The sequence below is a fragment of the Melozone crissalis genome, unplaced genomic scaffold, assembly GCF_028551555.1.
Source record: "Melozone crissalis strain CALT ecotype California unplaced genomic scaffold, PUWL_Pcris_2 ptg000044l_1, whole genome shotgun sequence".
Taxonomy (NCBI): Eukaryota; Metazoa; Chordata; class Aves; order Passeriformes; family Passerellidae; genus Melozone; species Melozone crissalis.
In genome coordinates this window covers 6,271,319-6,284,621 of record NW_026535822.1, presented here as the reverse complement: position 1 = coordinate 6,284,621, position 13,303 = coordinate 6,271,319, and the positions used below count along the sequence as shown (strand labels likewise).

Here is a 13,303-nt window from a genome sequence, read left to right as displayed (position 1 = left end):
GAGCCCAGCCAGGAATGAGCCCTGAGGCAGCAGCTCTGCAGTGGTGGCCACCAGGCCGGGCTGCCAAGGGAGGCTTCTGGCCATGGCCTGCAAGCAGCTGCTGCTGCCAAGGTGCCTTTGGTGCCTCAGGCTCTCCCTGGCACAGCTCCCAGCACGGCACTCTGCCCTTGTGCCCGAGCCCTTCCCTCTGCTGGGGCTGGCCTGGGGCTTTTCCTGCAGTGGGACCTGCCCTGCAGATGGCACAGGAAAGGCAGTTCCTGCTGGAGCAGGAGGCTCTGCCTGCAATGGGCTCCAACAACTCCAGAAAGGCCCTGTTTGCAAAGCCCCCAGTGGGAAATGAAGGAGGGGAGTCACACTGTTTTGGGGGTGAATAATGCTGAAACCAGCCTGACTCCTCCATCCCAAAGTTCAACATCCTCAGAGGGAGCTGAAGCTTTGGCAGAGCTGGAAAAATCCCCAGAGAAAGGAACAACCAAGTGACACCACTGAGAGCTTCTGCAGAGCTGCTGAGCTGGCCCAGCCTGGGCACATCTGACTGACAGGGCAGCACCTCAGATGAGAAAAGCCCCATCCCAAATTTTAATGGCAGCATCTCCTGACATTTTGCTGCTTGAGGGGTGTGGGGATTCCTCCCAGTGGTGGGGACACCCTCAAGGTCACTGCTCCAGGCTGAGCCAAAGGGAATTGCCCATGGTCATTGGTCTGGGGGAGTGACATCAGTCTCTCCTTAATTACAGGTTTTGCTTAATACAGTTGCTTTGAAATAATTTCCTAGTGCTCTTTATAATATATTTTACGTCTCTTACATCCTGCCATAATTATTTCTGATTAAGGCAATTTTGTCTAATCATTACCATCATAGAGAATACATATTTATATAAATATATCTGCCCATGACAGGAACCCCTGTGAGTGTCTGGGACATCCCAGCTCTTTGGCAGCCTGGGGACTCCTGGGATGTCACCGTGGAGCCCCTGTGAGTGGCTGTGACAAATCCGTGCCGTTGCAGCACAAGGTCCCCTGGGATGTCACCATGGAATGGCTGTGACTGCCTCTGACCACAGGGCTCTTTACCATCCCCAGAAACCCCTGGGAGGTCTCCATGGGGCCCCTGTCTCTGCCTGTGACATTCCAGCTCTGGAACAGCCTGGAGACTCTTGGAAAGTCCCCAAGGAACCACTCTGAGGGCCTGTGACAAATCTGATCCTCAGCAGGCAACCATCACCAGCCCCCTGTTGCTATGGTCAGTTTCCATGGCAACCATCCCCAGCCCCCTGTTGCTATAGTCAGTTTCCATGGCAACCATCACCAGCCCCTGTTGCTATGGTCAGTTTCCATGGCAACAATCACCAGCCCCCTGTTGCTATGGTCAGTTTCCATGGCAACCATCACCAGCCCCCTGTTGCTTTGGTCAGTTTCCATGGCAACCATCACCAGCCCCCTGTTGCTATGGTCAGTCCCTTGGCAGCTCCATGGAGACCCCATGCCAGGGGTGGTTGCCATGGACACCAGCTCAGGCCTGCAGCCACAGCCGTTGCCATGGCAACCATTGGCAGCCCCCCCATCCCCAGGCTCATGGGATCCCAGAACCACAGAATTGGCTGAGCTGGGAGGGACCCATCAGGATCCTCCAGTCCAACTGCTGGCCCTGCACAGGACAACCCAACAATGCCAGCCTTGGCCTGGCAGCACTGTCCAAACACTGCTGCAGCTCAGAGAGCCCTGGAGCTGGGACCCTTCCCTGGGGAGCCCGGGCAGGGCCCCAGCAGCCTCTGGGCAAAAACCTTTTCCTGACATCCAACCGGAGCCTGCCCCGACTCAGCTGCAGCCGTTCCCTCCACTCCTGTCCCTGGGCACCAGAGGGAAGAGGTTCCCACAGCCCCAGCCAGGGACCCGCTCCCAAGGCTGTTGCCATGGCCACCAGGGCTGGGACCAGCTGGGATGTTCGGTTTCCATGGACAGGGGTTCAGGAATGGGATTCCCCAATTTCCTGCTCCTGCTAAAACTGCGCTGCCCTCGCTGCCCTCCCACCTCCCATGGAAAGCACAAAGGCAAAGGTCTGGTCTGGGATAAGAACAATTTATTAGGAACAGGAACAAGATAAGGGACAAACAGAACTGAAACAATATTGATAACAGAAGGGATAAATGAAAAAGTTTACTGGGAAAACTAAAACACAACTCACTGGGTCTTCCTGGCCACAATTTCCCCTGTTTGGAAAGGACACCCTTCTTCTCAGGGAGAGAGAGAGAGAGAGTGTCCCTTTTCTGCACCTGGAAATTCTCTGAGGTAGGAGTGAATGTAATGACACAGCCATGGCAAGACCCTCATGTTTTTCAATGCCACATCATGACAACAGTAAGGGCAGGAAAAGAAACAGGTGTCTTCCCAGCATGGATCATGGATCACCAGGGTTCTTCCCAATGTGGGTTCTCCCATGGGGGATGAAGCTGGAGTGGTGCATGAAGCTGTTCCTGCATTTGTGGCATTTGCAGGGATCCCTTACTGGTGGCTCCGTTGGTGTCTGGTCAAGTGAGAACTGGTGATGAAGCTCTTCCCACACTGGGGACACTCATATGGCCTCTCCCCAGTGTGGATGCGCCAATGAATGATGAGGTGGGAGCTGCGCTTGAAGCCCTTCCCGCACTCAGGGCAGAGAAAGGGCCTCTCCCCAGTGTGAATCCGCTGGTGCTGGAGGAGATTGGAGTTGGTCTGAAACCTCTTCTGACACTGGGGACACTCGTAGGGCCTCTCTCCAGTGTGGATGCGTTGGTGCCTGATGAGTTCTGACCTGTAGCTGAAGCCCTTCCCACATTCCCCGCACTCGTAGGCCAATTCCCCAGTGTGGATCATCTGGTGACGGATCAGGGTTCTGCTCTGCCTGAAGCTCTTCCCACACTCCAAGCACTTGTGGGGCTTCTCCCCATCATGAAGCTGCTCATGGACCACCAGCTCTGAGCTCTGGCTGAAGCTCTGTCCACCTTCCTGGCTAAGGGAGGGTCTTTCCTCCTCAGAGAACCCTGGGTTGGGTTTGGAGCTCCTCTTCCTGTGGAATCTATTGGGATTTTCATCCCCGTTGGATTCCTGTGCCCTGGAGCCACTCATACCAGCTTCTTCCACGAGGTTCTGCTGTGGGGATTTGTCCTCCCTGGTTCCAATCCTCAGCTTCTTGTCTGGGGGAGGAAAGACAAGGAGAGGATGGGATTTGGCTCTGTGCCAGAGGGAAGGGGAAGGAGATCCCCCCAGTGCATCCCCAGCAGGACCAGGTTGGCAGCAGGGTTGTCCTGAAGCTGGGGGCCTTGCTGGGCTGGGAGATGGAGCAGGAGAGACGGGGAAAGGGGCACTGACTTCCTCCTCACCTGTCTGGGTGTCCCGGGGATCCTTCCTGTTGCTCCCAGACTCCTTTTCCATCTGGCAAAGGTTTGGGACTGGGAAATTCTTTTTTGGGAGGAAAACAAGAAATGAGTACATTGAGTTTTTTGTACTGGTTTCAAGGCATACCTGGGGAGGGTCTAAACCAGAATTACAATTTAAAGGAAAACTAAGATCAAGGCAATGATATAGAAACACTGCCTTAAACTGACAGAGTCAGGATATAACCTGACACCCTGTTGGTCAGGGTGGTGGCAGCAGTCCCAGTAAATGGTGGCTGCAGTCCTGTTGGAGTGATGAAGGTGATTCTGTCGAAGCAGTGATCCTGTAGAAGGGTCTGGTCTTCCTCTGAAGGTCCAGTGGTGGTTTTGGAGCTCTTCTTCTCTGGGAATCCAGTAGGCAAGCTGCTCCTGGTGTAGCAAAATGTCAGCTTATATCCAGGTAGGAATGCTTGGATCCTCCCCCTGGGCGGAGCATCCCACAATGGGATGATGGAATTTTATCAGTCCTGCAGTGACACTCAATGGCCCATTCACAGAAGATATCTCCCCTGAAGGGCGTTATCAGGGCTGAGTCATGGAAGAGATAAAGAACAATGCCCCACCTGTTAATAGCAGTTGCTGAAGGTGGGGATTGAAAACATGCATTTGGTTACATCTTGCATGGCAACCTGAAACAGTGGGGTAATCCCTGCTCAGGGGGTGAACACCACCCCCCTTACCCAAACTGGCTCAGCTGTGAAACCCCCACCCTGGGAAGGCCACACACACACAGGGGACAATGTCACACTTGCCCTGCTCCAGGGGAGGTCTCTGTACCTTGTCACTCATCTTTTCTCTTTCTTTCCATCTCTCTCTCTACCTCATGTTTACTGTTCAATAAAATCCGCCTTGGATTTGGTCTCGTTAGCACCTTAATTGGGGCCGAGGCATCTCTCTAACAATTTTCTTAACCATAATGCCCTATTATTTTGGCACAGTGAGTTCAGGGCACTGTTCTCTGACCCCATGTGCCTTTGACAACAGCGTGGTTCCCTCCACTGAGGAGGTTGTGGTTCTTTCTGGAAGAACTCTTGCAAACTTGGACAGAGTCAATCCTTCCTCCTGGGGAGCTTATGGAGCTTATAAAAGCTTTATTTCTTTATGGGAGAAATGATGAGGAAAATGGCTTTTATGGGTGGCCAGTGTAAAGAAAATAATTTGCTGTCTTTCCTTATAAAGTTGTTAAAATCACTGGAGGAAACGGAGCAAATGTTACCAGTGAGACTGACAAGGTTCATTCACCCCAGGGTGAGGAACTCAAGGCGGCTGAAAGTCCCACAAGAAGCCCAGCTCAAGTAGCTAAATTTCCGAACAAGTCCGGAATTCCCAGGCTTGGGCGCTTTAGCAAATTTGAGAATCATCATTCTCTTTATCCCTGTCACCTTTGTGACAGATACACAGAGCTTTCCCTTCCTTTTCATGATCTGTATTGGGCCAAATTTCCAGTTTTCTTTTATTGGAACCTGCCAGCAGCTGAGCTGGAGCTGTGCAGAAACCAATGAATCTTGGGATTGCCACATCTCTGCTTGAATTGTCCATTTATTCATGTTGGGATTTGTTTGTGTTTTCATCACATGTGACTTGTGGGAAATCAAATATTCATCAAAGTATTTTATGCAAAGTTTGATTTCTACCAAGTTTATTTTGTCTCGTGTCCAGGAGATGCTGAAGTGGTCTCTGTGCCTCTCGCCCTGAGGGATGCTTGGGTGGGGCTTGGAAGGGTTGTCCCTGTCACCCCAGGCAATTCCCCGGGGGATTGTCCCTGTCCCTGTCACCCCAGTAAATTTCACAGGGGGTCTCCATCATTGTCACCCCAGGGAATGCCTGGAGGGTCTCTCTCCCTCTCACCCTTGTGCCAGGAGGTGCTCGGGGCAGTCTCTGTCCCTCTCAGCCCAGGGGATGCTCGGGGGTCTCTGCCCCCTCACCCTGGGGGATGCTTGGGGGGGTCTCCATCCCTCTGGCCCCAGGCAATGCCTGTGCAGGGCTGGGGACCAGGGGCTCTGTGTCCCTCTCCCCGCTGAGGGTGCTCGGGGCTGGGGGGGCTCTCTGACCTTCTCACACCTGGGGAGGCCGGGGGGATCTCTGTCCCTCTCAGCCCTGCTGTGACCCCACCCAAACATCATCGGGGTCAGAGGGACAGAGACACCCCCAAACCCCCAGAAGGGCTGAACCTGGGATTTGGTTTGGGGCTGAGGATTTAGGAAGGGGCTGGAATTGGGGCTGGGATTGGAGTTGGGGCTGAGGTTTGGATTAGAGCTGAGATTGGGGTTAAGGCTAGACATGGGAATAACTTTAGGGCTGGGGTTGGGATTGGGTCTGGGGCTAGAGAAGTCTGGTACTGGGATGAGATTAAATACAGAACTGTGAGTGTGTCTAAACATGGAGTGAGATTGAGACCAGGATCAGGGTCAGGTTTGGGATTGAGCTCACCCAGAGTGGGACAGGGGGGATGTAACTGCAGGATGTCCCTGGCTGAGAGGGACAGAGACTGCCCCGAGCACCCCCTGGCACAGGGGTGAGAGGGAGGGAAACCCCCAGGACATTCCCTGGATGAGAATGGTGGAGACCCCCGGGGGAATGACCTGGGATGACAGGGACAGGGACAACCTCCAAAACCCCTGCCAAACATCCCCCAGGGCGAGAGGCACAGAGACTCCTCGAGCATCCCCTGGGAACTGGACAAAAGAATTTGGCAGAAATCAAACTTGACTCTGCATAAATAACTTTGATGAATATTTGATTTTCCCACAAGTCAGATATGATGAAAATGCAAACAAATCGCAAACATTAATAAACTGACAGTACAAGCAATTTTGTGGCAATTCCAAGTTCCACTGGTTCCTGCTCAGCTCCAGCTCAGCTGCTAGCACATTCTGATAAAAGTGTAAATTCAGCCCAATACAGATATCATTAAAAGGAAAGTAAACTCTTTGTAGCTGTCACAAAGGCGACAGGGATGAAGAGAAAAATGATTCTCACATTTCGCAAAGCACTCAAGCCTGGGAATTCAGGAGTTATTTGGGAATTTAGCTACTTGAGCTGAGCTTCTTGTAGGACTTTTAGCAGACTTGTGTTCCTCACCATGGGGTGAATGAACCTTGTCAGTCTCGCTGGTATCATTTGCTCCCTTTCCTCCTGTGATTTTAAAAAACATTTCAAGGAAGGATGTCGCAGACATTTTTTCATAAAATCCTCTCTTTTAGGATTTGTCCTTTCTGGGAAGCTGGGGCCCCAGAAGAAAAATGCAAACAATAATTATCTGCTGATGTGGAATGTAACAGGAGCATCTGTTATTGGTCTTCTGTGAGTGTTTGGATTTGCTGACCACTCACGGGAGAGTTGGTCCTTGCTTTCTGCTGGACACAGAACTTTGTTATTCATTCTTTTCTTTCTATTCTTAGCTTAGCAAGCCTCTGCAACTTTTCTCTTTATTCCTTTTAGTATAGTTATAATGTATTATATATCATATATCAATAAATCCAGCCTTCTGATCATGAACCAAGATTCTCATCCACTTCTCTCACCCTGAAGACCTTCATCAGGTCGCTGTAATAGAAGGACAACAAAATATTTTCTTTACACTCCGGGCCCACAAAGGCGATTTACCTCATCAGTTCTCCCATAAGTCACTCAGAGGAAGCTGCAGCCCAGTTTCAAAGAGTTCCTCCAGAGAGAACCACAACCTCCTCAGAGGAGGGAACCATGCTGTTGTCAAAGGCACTTGGGGTCAGAGAACAGTGCCTAAACTCACTGTGCCAAAATAATTTCACCATCTGGTGAGTCTGGTTAAGAAAAGTGTTAGAGAGATTCCTCTGCCCCAATTAAGGTGATAATGAGACCAAACCCAAAATGAATTTTATTGAACAGTAAATGGGATAGAAAAGGGGGGACAGGAAGGGAATGACAGGAAAAAGAGCCCTCCCCTGGGGCAGGGTAAGTGTGACATTGTCTCATGTGTGTTTTTGCCCTTCCCAGAGTGGGGGTTTTACAACTGAGCCAGTTTGGGTAAGGGGGGTGGTGTTCACCCCCTGAGCAGGGATTACCCCACTGTTTCAGGTTGCCATGCAAGATGTAACCAAATGCATGTTTTCAATCCCCACCTTCAGCAACTGCTATTAACAGGTGGGGCATTGTTCTTTATCTCTTCCATGACTCAGCCCTGATAACGCCCTCCAGGGGAGATATCTCCTGTGAATGGGCCATTGAGTGTCACTGCAGGACTGATAAAATTCCATCCTCCCATTGTGGGATGCTCCGCCCAGGGGGAGGATCCAAGCATTCCTACCTGGATATAAGCTGACACTTTGCTACACCAGGGGCAGCTTACCTACTGGATTGCCAGAGGACAAGAGCTCCATAACCACCACTGGACCTCCACAGGAAGACCAGACCCTTCTACAAGATTACTGCTTCAACAGAATCACGTTGATCACTCCAACAGGACTGCAGCCACCATTTACTGGGACTGCTGCCACCACCCTGACCAACAGGGTGTCAGGTTATATCCTGACTCTGTCAGTTTAAGGCAGTGTTTCTATACCGTTGCCTTGATCTTAGTTTTCTTTTAAATTGTAATTCTGGTTTAGACCCTCCCCAGGTTTGCCTTCAAACCAGTACAAAAGACAATGTGCGCACCCTTTGTTTTCTTCCCAGAACAGGATTTCCCATCCCCAAACCTTGATTGGATGGAGAAGGAGGCTGTGAGGAAGAGGAAGGAGCCCTGGGACACCCAGATAAGTGAGGAGGAAGTCAGTTCCTATTTCCCCCTCTCTCCTGCACTATCTCCCAGCCCAGCACAGCCCCTGGCTGCAGGACAACCCTGCTGCCAACCCCGTCCTGCCGGGGATGCACTGCGGGAATCTCCTTCCCCTTCCCTCTGGCATGGAGGCAAATCCCATCCTGTCCTTGTCCTTCCTTCCCCAGGGAAGGAACTGAGGATGGAGACCAGGGAGGAAAAATCTGCATGGCAGAACCTTGTGAAAGAGGCCGTTTTGAGTGATTCTAGCGCACAGGAATCCAACAGGGAAGAAAAACCTCAGACATCCCCCATGAGGAGGGGCTCCAAACCCAGCCCAGGGTGCTCTGAAGAAGAAAGAGCCACCCTGAGCCAGGAATGTGGACAGAGCTTCAGCCAGAGTTCAGAGCTGGTGGTCCATGAGCAGCTTCATGATGGGCAGAAGCCCCACAAGTGCTTGCAGTGTGGGAAGAGCTTCAGGCAGAGCTCCCACCTGATCAGCCACCAGAGGATCCACACTGGGGAATGGCCCTACGAGTGTGGGGAGTGTGGGAAGGGCTTCAGCTACAGATCCAACCTTGTGACCCACCTACGCCTCCACACTGGAGAGAGGCCCTACGAGTGTCCCCAGTGTCAGAAGAGGTTTCAGACCAGCTCCAGTCTCCTCCAGCACCAGCGGATTCACACCGCAGAGAAGCCCTTCCTCTGCCCTGAGTGCGGGAAGGGCTTCAAGCACAACTCCACCCTCATCAAGCACCGGCGCATCCACACTGGGGAGAGGCCCTACCAGTGCACCACATGCGGGAAGAGGTTTCAGACCAGCTCACATCTCCTCCGCCACCAGCGGATTCACACAGATGAGAGGCCCTTCCACTGCCCTGAGTGCGGGAAGGGCTTCAAGCACAACTTCACCCTCATCATCCACCGGCGCATCCACACAAGGGAGAGGCCGTATGAGTGTCCCCAGTGTGGGAAGAGCTTCACCACCAGCTCTCACTTGACCAGACACCAATGGAGCCACCAGTAAGGGAAGCCCTGCAAATGCCACAAATGCAGGAACAGCTTCATGCACCACTCCAGCTTCATCCCCCATGGGAGAACCCACATTGGGAAGATCCCTGGTCATCCATGTTCCCCATGATCCATGCTGGGAAGACACCTGTCCTGTTTCCTGCCCCTACCAGTATCATGATGTGGCATTGAAAAACATGAGGGTCTTGCCATGGCTGTGTCATTCACTCCCACCTCAGAGAATTTCCAGGTGCAGAAAAGGGGCACTCTCTCTCTCTCTCTCCCTGAGAAGAAGGGTGTCCTTTCCAAACAGGGGAAATTGTGGCCAGGAAGACCCAGTGAGTTGTGTTTTAGTTTTCCCAGTAAACTTTTTCATTTATCCCTTCTGTTATCAATATTGTTTCAGTTCTGTTTGTCCCTTATCTTGTTCCTGTTCCTAATAAATTGTTCTTATCCCAGCCCGGGATCTTTGCCTTTTGTGCTTTCCATGGGAGGCGGGAGGGCAGCGAGGGCAGCGCGGTTTTAGCAGGGGCAGGAAATTGGGGAATCCCATTCCTGAACCCCTGTCCATGGAAACCGAGCATCCCAGCCGGTCCCAGCCCTGGTGGCCATGGCAACAGCCTTGGGAGCGGGTCCCTGGCTGGGGCTGTGGGAACCTCTTCCCTCTGGTGCCCAGGGACAGGAGTGGAGGGAACGGCTGCAGCTGAGTCAGGGCAGGCTCCGGTTGGATGTCAGGAAAAGGTTTTTGCCCAGAGGCTGCTGGGGCACTGCCCAGGCTCCCCAGGGAAGGGTCCCAGCTCCAGGGCTCTCTGAGCTGCTGCAGCATTTGGACAGCGCTGCCAGGCCCAGGCTGGCATTGTTGGGTTGTGCTGTGCAGGGCCAGCAGTTGGACTGGAGGATCCTGATGGGTCCCTCCCAGCTCAGCCAATTCTGTGGTTCTGGGATCCCATGAGCCTGGGGATGGGGGGGCTGCCAATGGTTGCCATGGCAACAGCTCTGACTGCAGGCCTGAGCTGGTGTCCATGGCAACCACCCCTGGCATGGGGTCTCCATGGAGCTGCCAAGGGACTGACCATAGCAACAGGGGGCTGGTGATGGTTGCCATGGAAACTGACCATAGCAACAGGGAGCTGGTGAAGGTTGCCATGGAAACTGACCATAGCAATGTGGTGGCTGGTGATGGTTGCCATGGAAACTGACCATAGCAACAGGGAGCTGGTGATGGTTGCCTACTAATGATGAGATTTGTCACAGACCCTCAGAGAGGCTTCATTAGGACTTTCCAAGAGTCTCCAGGCTGTTCCACAGCTGGAATGTCACACACAGAGACAGGGGCTCATGGACACCTCCCAGGGGTTTCTGGGATGATAAAGACCCCTGTGGTCAGAGGCAGTCACAGCCATTCCATGGGGCATCCCAGGTGACCTTGGGCTGCAAAGGCACCGATCTGTCACAGGCACTCACAGGGGCTCCACAGTGACAACCCAGGAGTCTCCAGGCTGCCAAAGAGCCGGGATGTCCCAGATACTCACAAGGTTCCTGTCATGGGCACTGTGGGAGCTTCAGGATATGCTTATTAGAGAAGCTTCTGTTGAGTCATGAGTTGCAGAAAGCAGCCCTAGTACCCCCCATAGATCCCCAAATGTCACCGTTGAATCAGTGTTCCATGCTTTCTTTCCTATGGATAAGAACCATTCTTCTCATCCAGGTGTCCGTGTCTGAAATTTGGATTCCACCTCCAAAGTTCTGTATATCCAAGGGTTGCTCCCAGGCACAATCTGCCAGTACCATCAAGTCTGGCTGGCCTTGCTTGGCTTCTGGTGGCCGCCCCTGCAACACTGGGGCTGGGTTCTTTCCTTCCCGTGGAGATTACTGGGACACAGTGGGGACCTCATGGAACCAAGGGGATCATTATGGCACCACTGGAGGCCATGGAATGAAGGGGCCATGGTGACACAGTGGGGCATCATGGAACCTAGAGACCATTATGACTCTGTGGGGCCCTCATGGAACCATGGAGACCATTGTGATCCTTCAGGGCCTCGTGTCACCAAGGGGGCATTATGGCACCTCAGGGCCTCATGGAAGCAATGGTCTGTTGGGGCACTGTGGGGCGCCATGGAATCGAGGGAACATGGAGCAGGTCTGGCTGGCTTGGCCTTCCAGGAGCCACCTGACAGGTCTTGCTGATCTTGGGATGTCAAGGGCTGCTGCCCATTAGCTCCTGGAGAACTGAGGCTCTGTGGTTTCCTTGCTATGGAAAAGAACTGTCCATCTTTTCAGATGCCCATTGCCAAAATTGGTACTCTCCCTAAAAAATTTAGTGAATGCAAGGGTATCTCTTAGAATAAAATCTGTCAGCTCTGGCTGGCCTTGGCCTCTGGTGGTCACCTCTCTTCTGCCCCTGAAACACTGCGGCTCTGTTCCTTCCTTCCTATGGAAAAGAACCAGCCTTTATGTCCAGGGCCCATGGCCAAAATTAGAATTTGGCCTCTGAAATTCCGAATATCCAAGGAATGCTCCAAGACAAAAGTAGCCAGTACAGACATATCAGGCTGGCCCTGTCCTCTGGTGATTTTCTTAGACTATGAGCTGAATGTTTTCAATTGCAAACACCTTGGAGAGGGCTCAGAGATCTCCCAAGGAGGGGTTTTGAGGTCTCAGGCACATGACCACTATATATGCACAAAAGAGCTCTGTGCTCTGTGCTGGTGTGGGGGTTTTGCATCATGAAAGTGATGTTCTAAGAGAAGCCGCTAGCAGTTTCCTCTGTGTTTGACAAAAAAACCAATCAGTAATTAGCTCTGAGAATTGACAATCTGTTAAACCACTAAGGAAACTGTACACACCACTGTGAAGACACATGTTAAAGATGAGAAAGCCTGGGAGGGCCTCTTTCCCTTCTGGCTGGCAAAGAGGTAACAAGGCTGACCCGCCCCCATCTCAGCCAGGCCAGGCCAGACAGCTCCTGCTGGGGGGCCGGGCCCCTTCCCAGGGACCCCGCCAGGCCGCATCGGCTGCTGGGCAGGGCAGGGGAGGCTGCGGCGCCGAGGCTGGGCCGGGCCATGGCTGCAGTTGTGACCATCTGGGCACTGCAGAGCCCTGCCCCACCGCCAGCCCGGGCCCAGCCAGGATCCGCTGGGCCCCAGGAGCAGCCCCGGGCCGGGCCGGCTTGGCCAAGATTCTGCCACTGTTGGGGTTCAGCTGCAAGCCCCAGGCAGGGGGAGGAGAAGCCATCGACCCCGGCCGAGCTGCTGCTGCTGTATTCTGGCCTGGCCACTGAGATCCTGGCCCTGCCCCAGCACGGCCCATCCTGACACAGCCCCAGCGCAGCTGCTGGAGAAACCTCCATCGTAAAACAGCTCCGGCCGCAAGCACCGAGCCCCACTGGGGTCACGGAACCATCTGCAGGCCCCGGGTGAGATATGAACTCTTTCAGTGCTTCCATCCTCCATCGAGTGAGAGAAAAGGACAAAGTGCAGGCACATAGAGGACCAACATGAAGACACTAAGACACTGAGGTCAGTGAAGAGGAAGTCGAGTCCCAGATGGGAGGGATAAAGAGATGCCTTGATCTTGGGGCTGAAATCCTCTCTAAAAGTATAGTATATGGTAGAGATAATTCATGCTATTAATGTATAAAATATTGTAAATTTATGTATAAAATATTGTAAAATCTAAACTATGTCTTTTGACCATCCTGGCCGGGAGCAGTGTCTTATTCATATATGTGTAGTTCCCGGATTTCGTTGAGATAAACATTGGGCTTTTTAACGTAAGAAAAGAAGTTTCCAGGTCGATAATCACTGGCTTCCCCTGGTCCACCCAAGAGTGATTATCACCTCAAGGATTACATCTACCACGATCGATGACGCCACCCTGATGCATGTGAATGTTGACTTCCCCGGAGTCTACTGACAACATCAAGACACTTGGACTGAGTCTTTGTCTACCTCTGCACATGTAAAGTCACGGTTATGCATGTGAAGAGACACAAAGAACATTCGGTCATCTCTGCCTCAGGCAGAATAAACTGTATAAAAACTCGCTGCACGAGGCAGCATTTGTGAGCAGGGGAAGACTCTGACATTTGGAGGTCAGATCTGTGTATTCACCTGTCACAGACATCTTTTCATTAAAATCC

At 52.4% G+C, this 13,303-nt stretch overlaps 1 protein-coding gene across 1 annotated transcript in view; it reads left to right on the top strand.

The window, feature by feature from the left end:
* LOC128942826 (uncharacterized) overlaps positions 1 to 13,031 on the top strand; it is a 165,535-nt gene extending 152,504 nt beyond the window's left edge. The window contains exon 5 of the mRNA XM_054285476.1: positions 12,990 to 13,031. Coding sequence (XP_054141451.1) covers positions 12,990 to 13,031 — 42 coding nt within the window. The remainder of the gene's footprint in view (positions 1 to 12,989) is intronic.
* Positions 13,032 to 13,303: the final 272 nt, after the last annotated feature.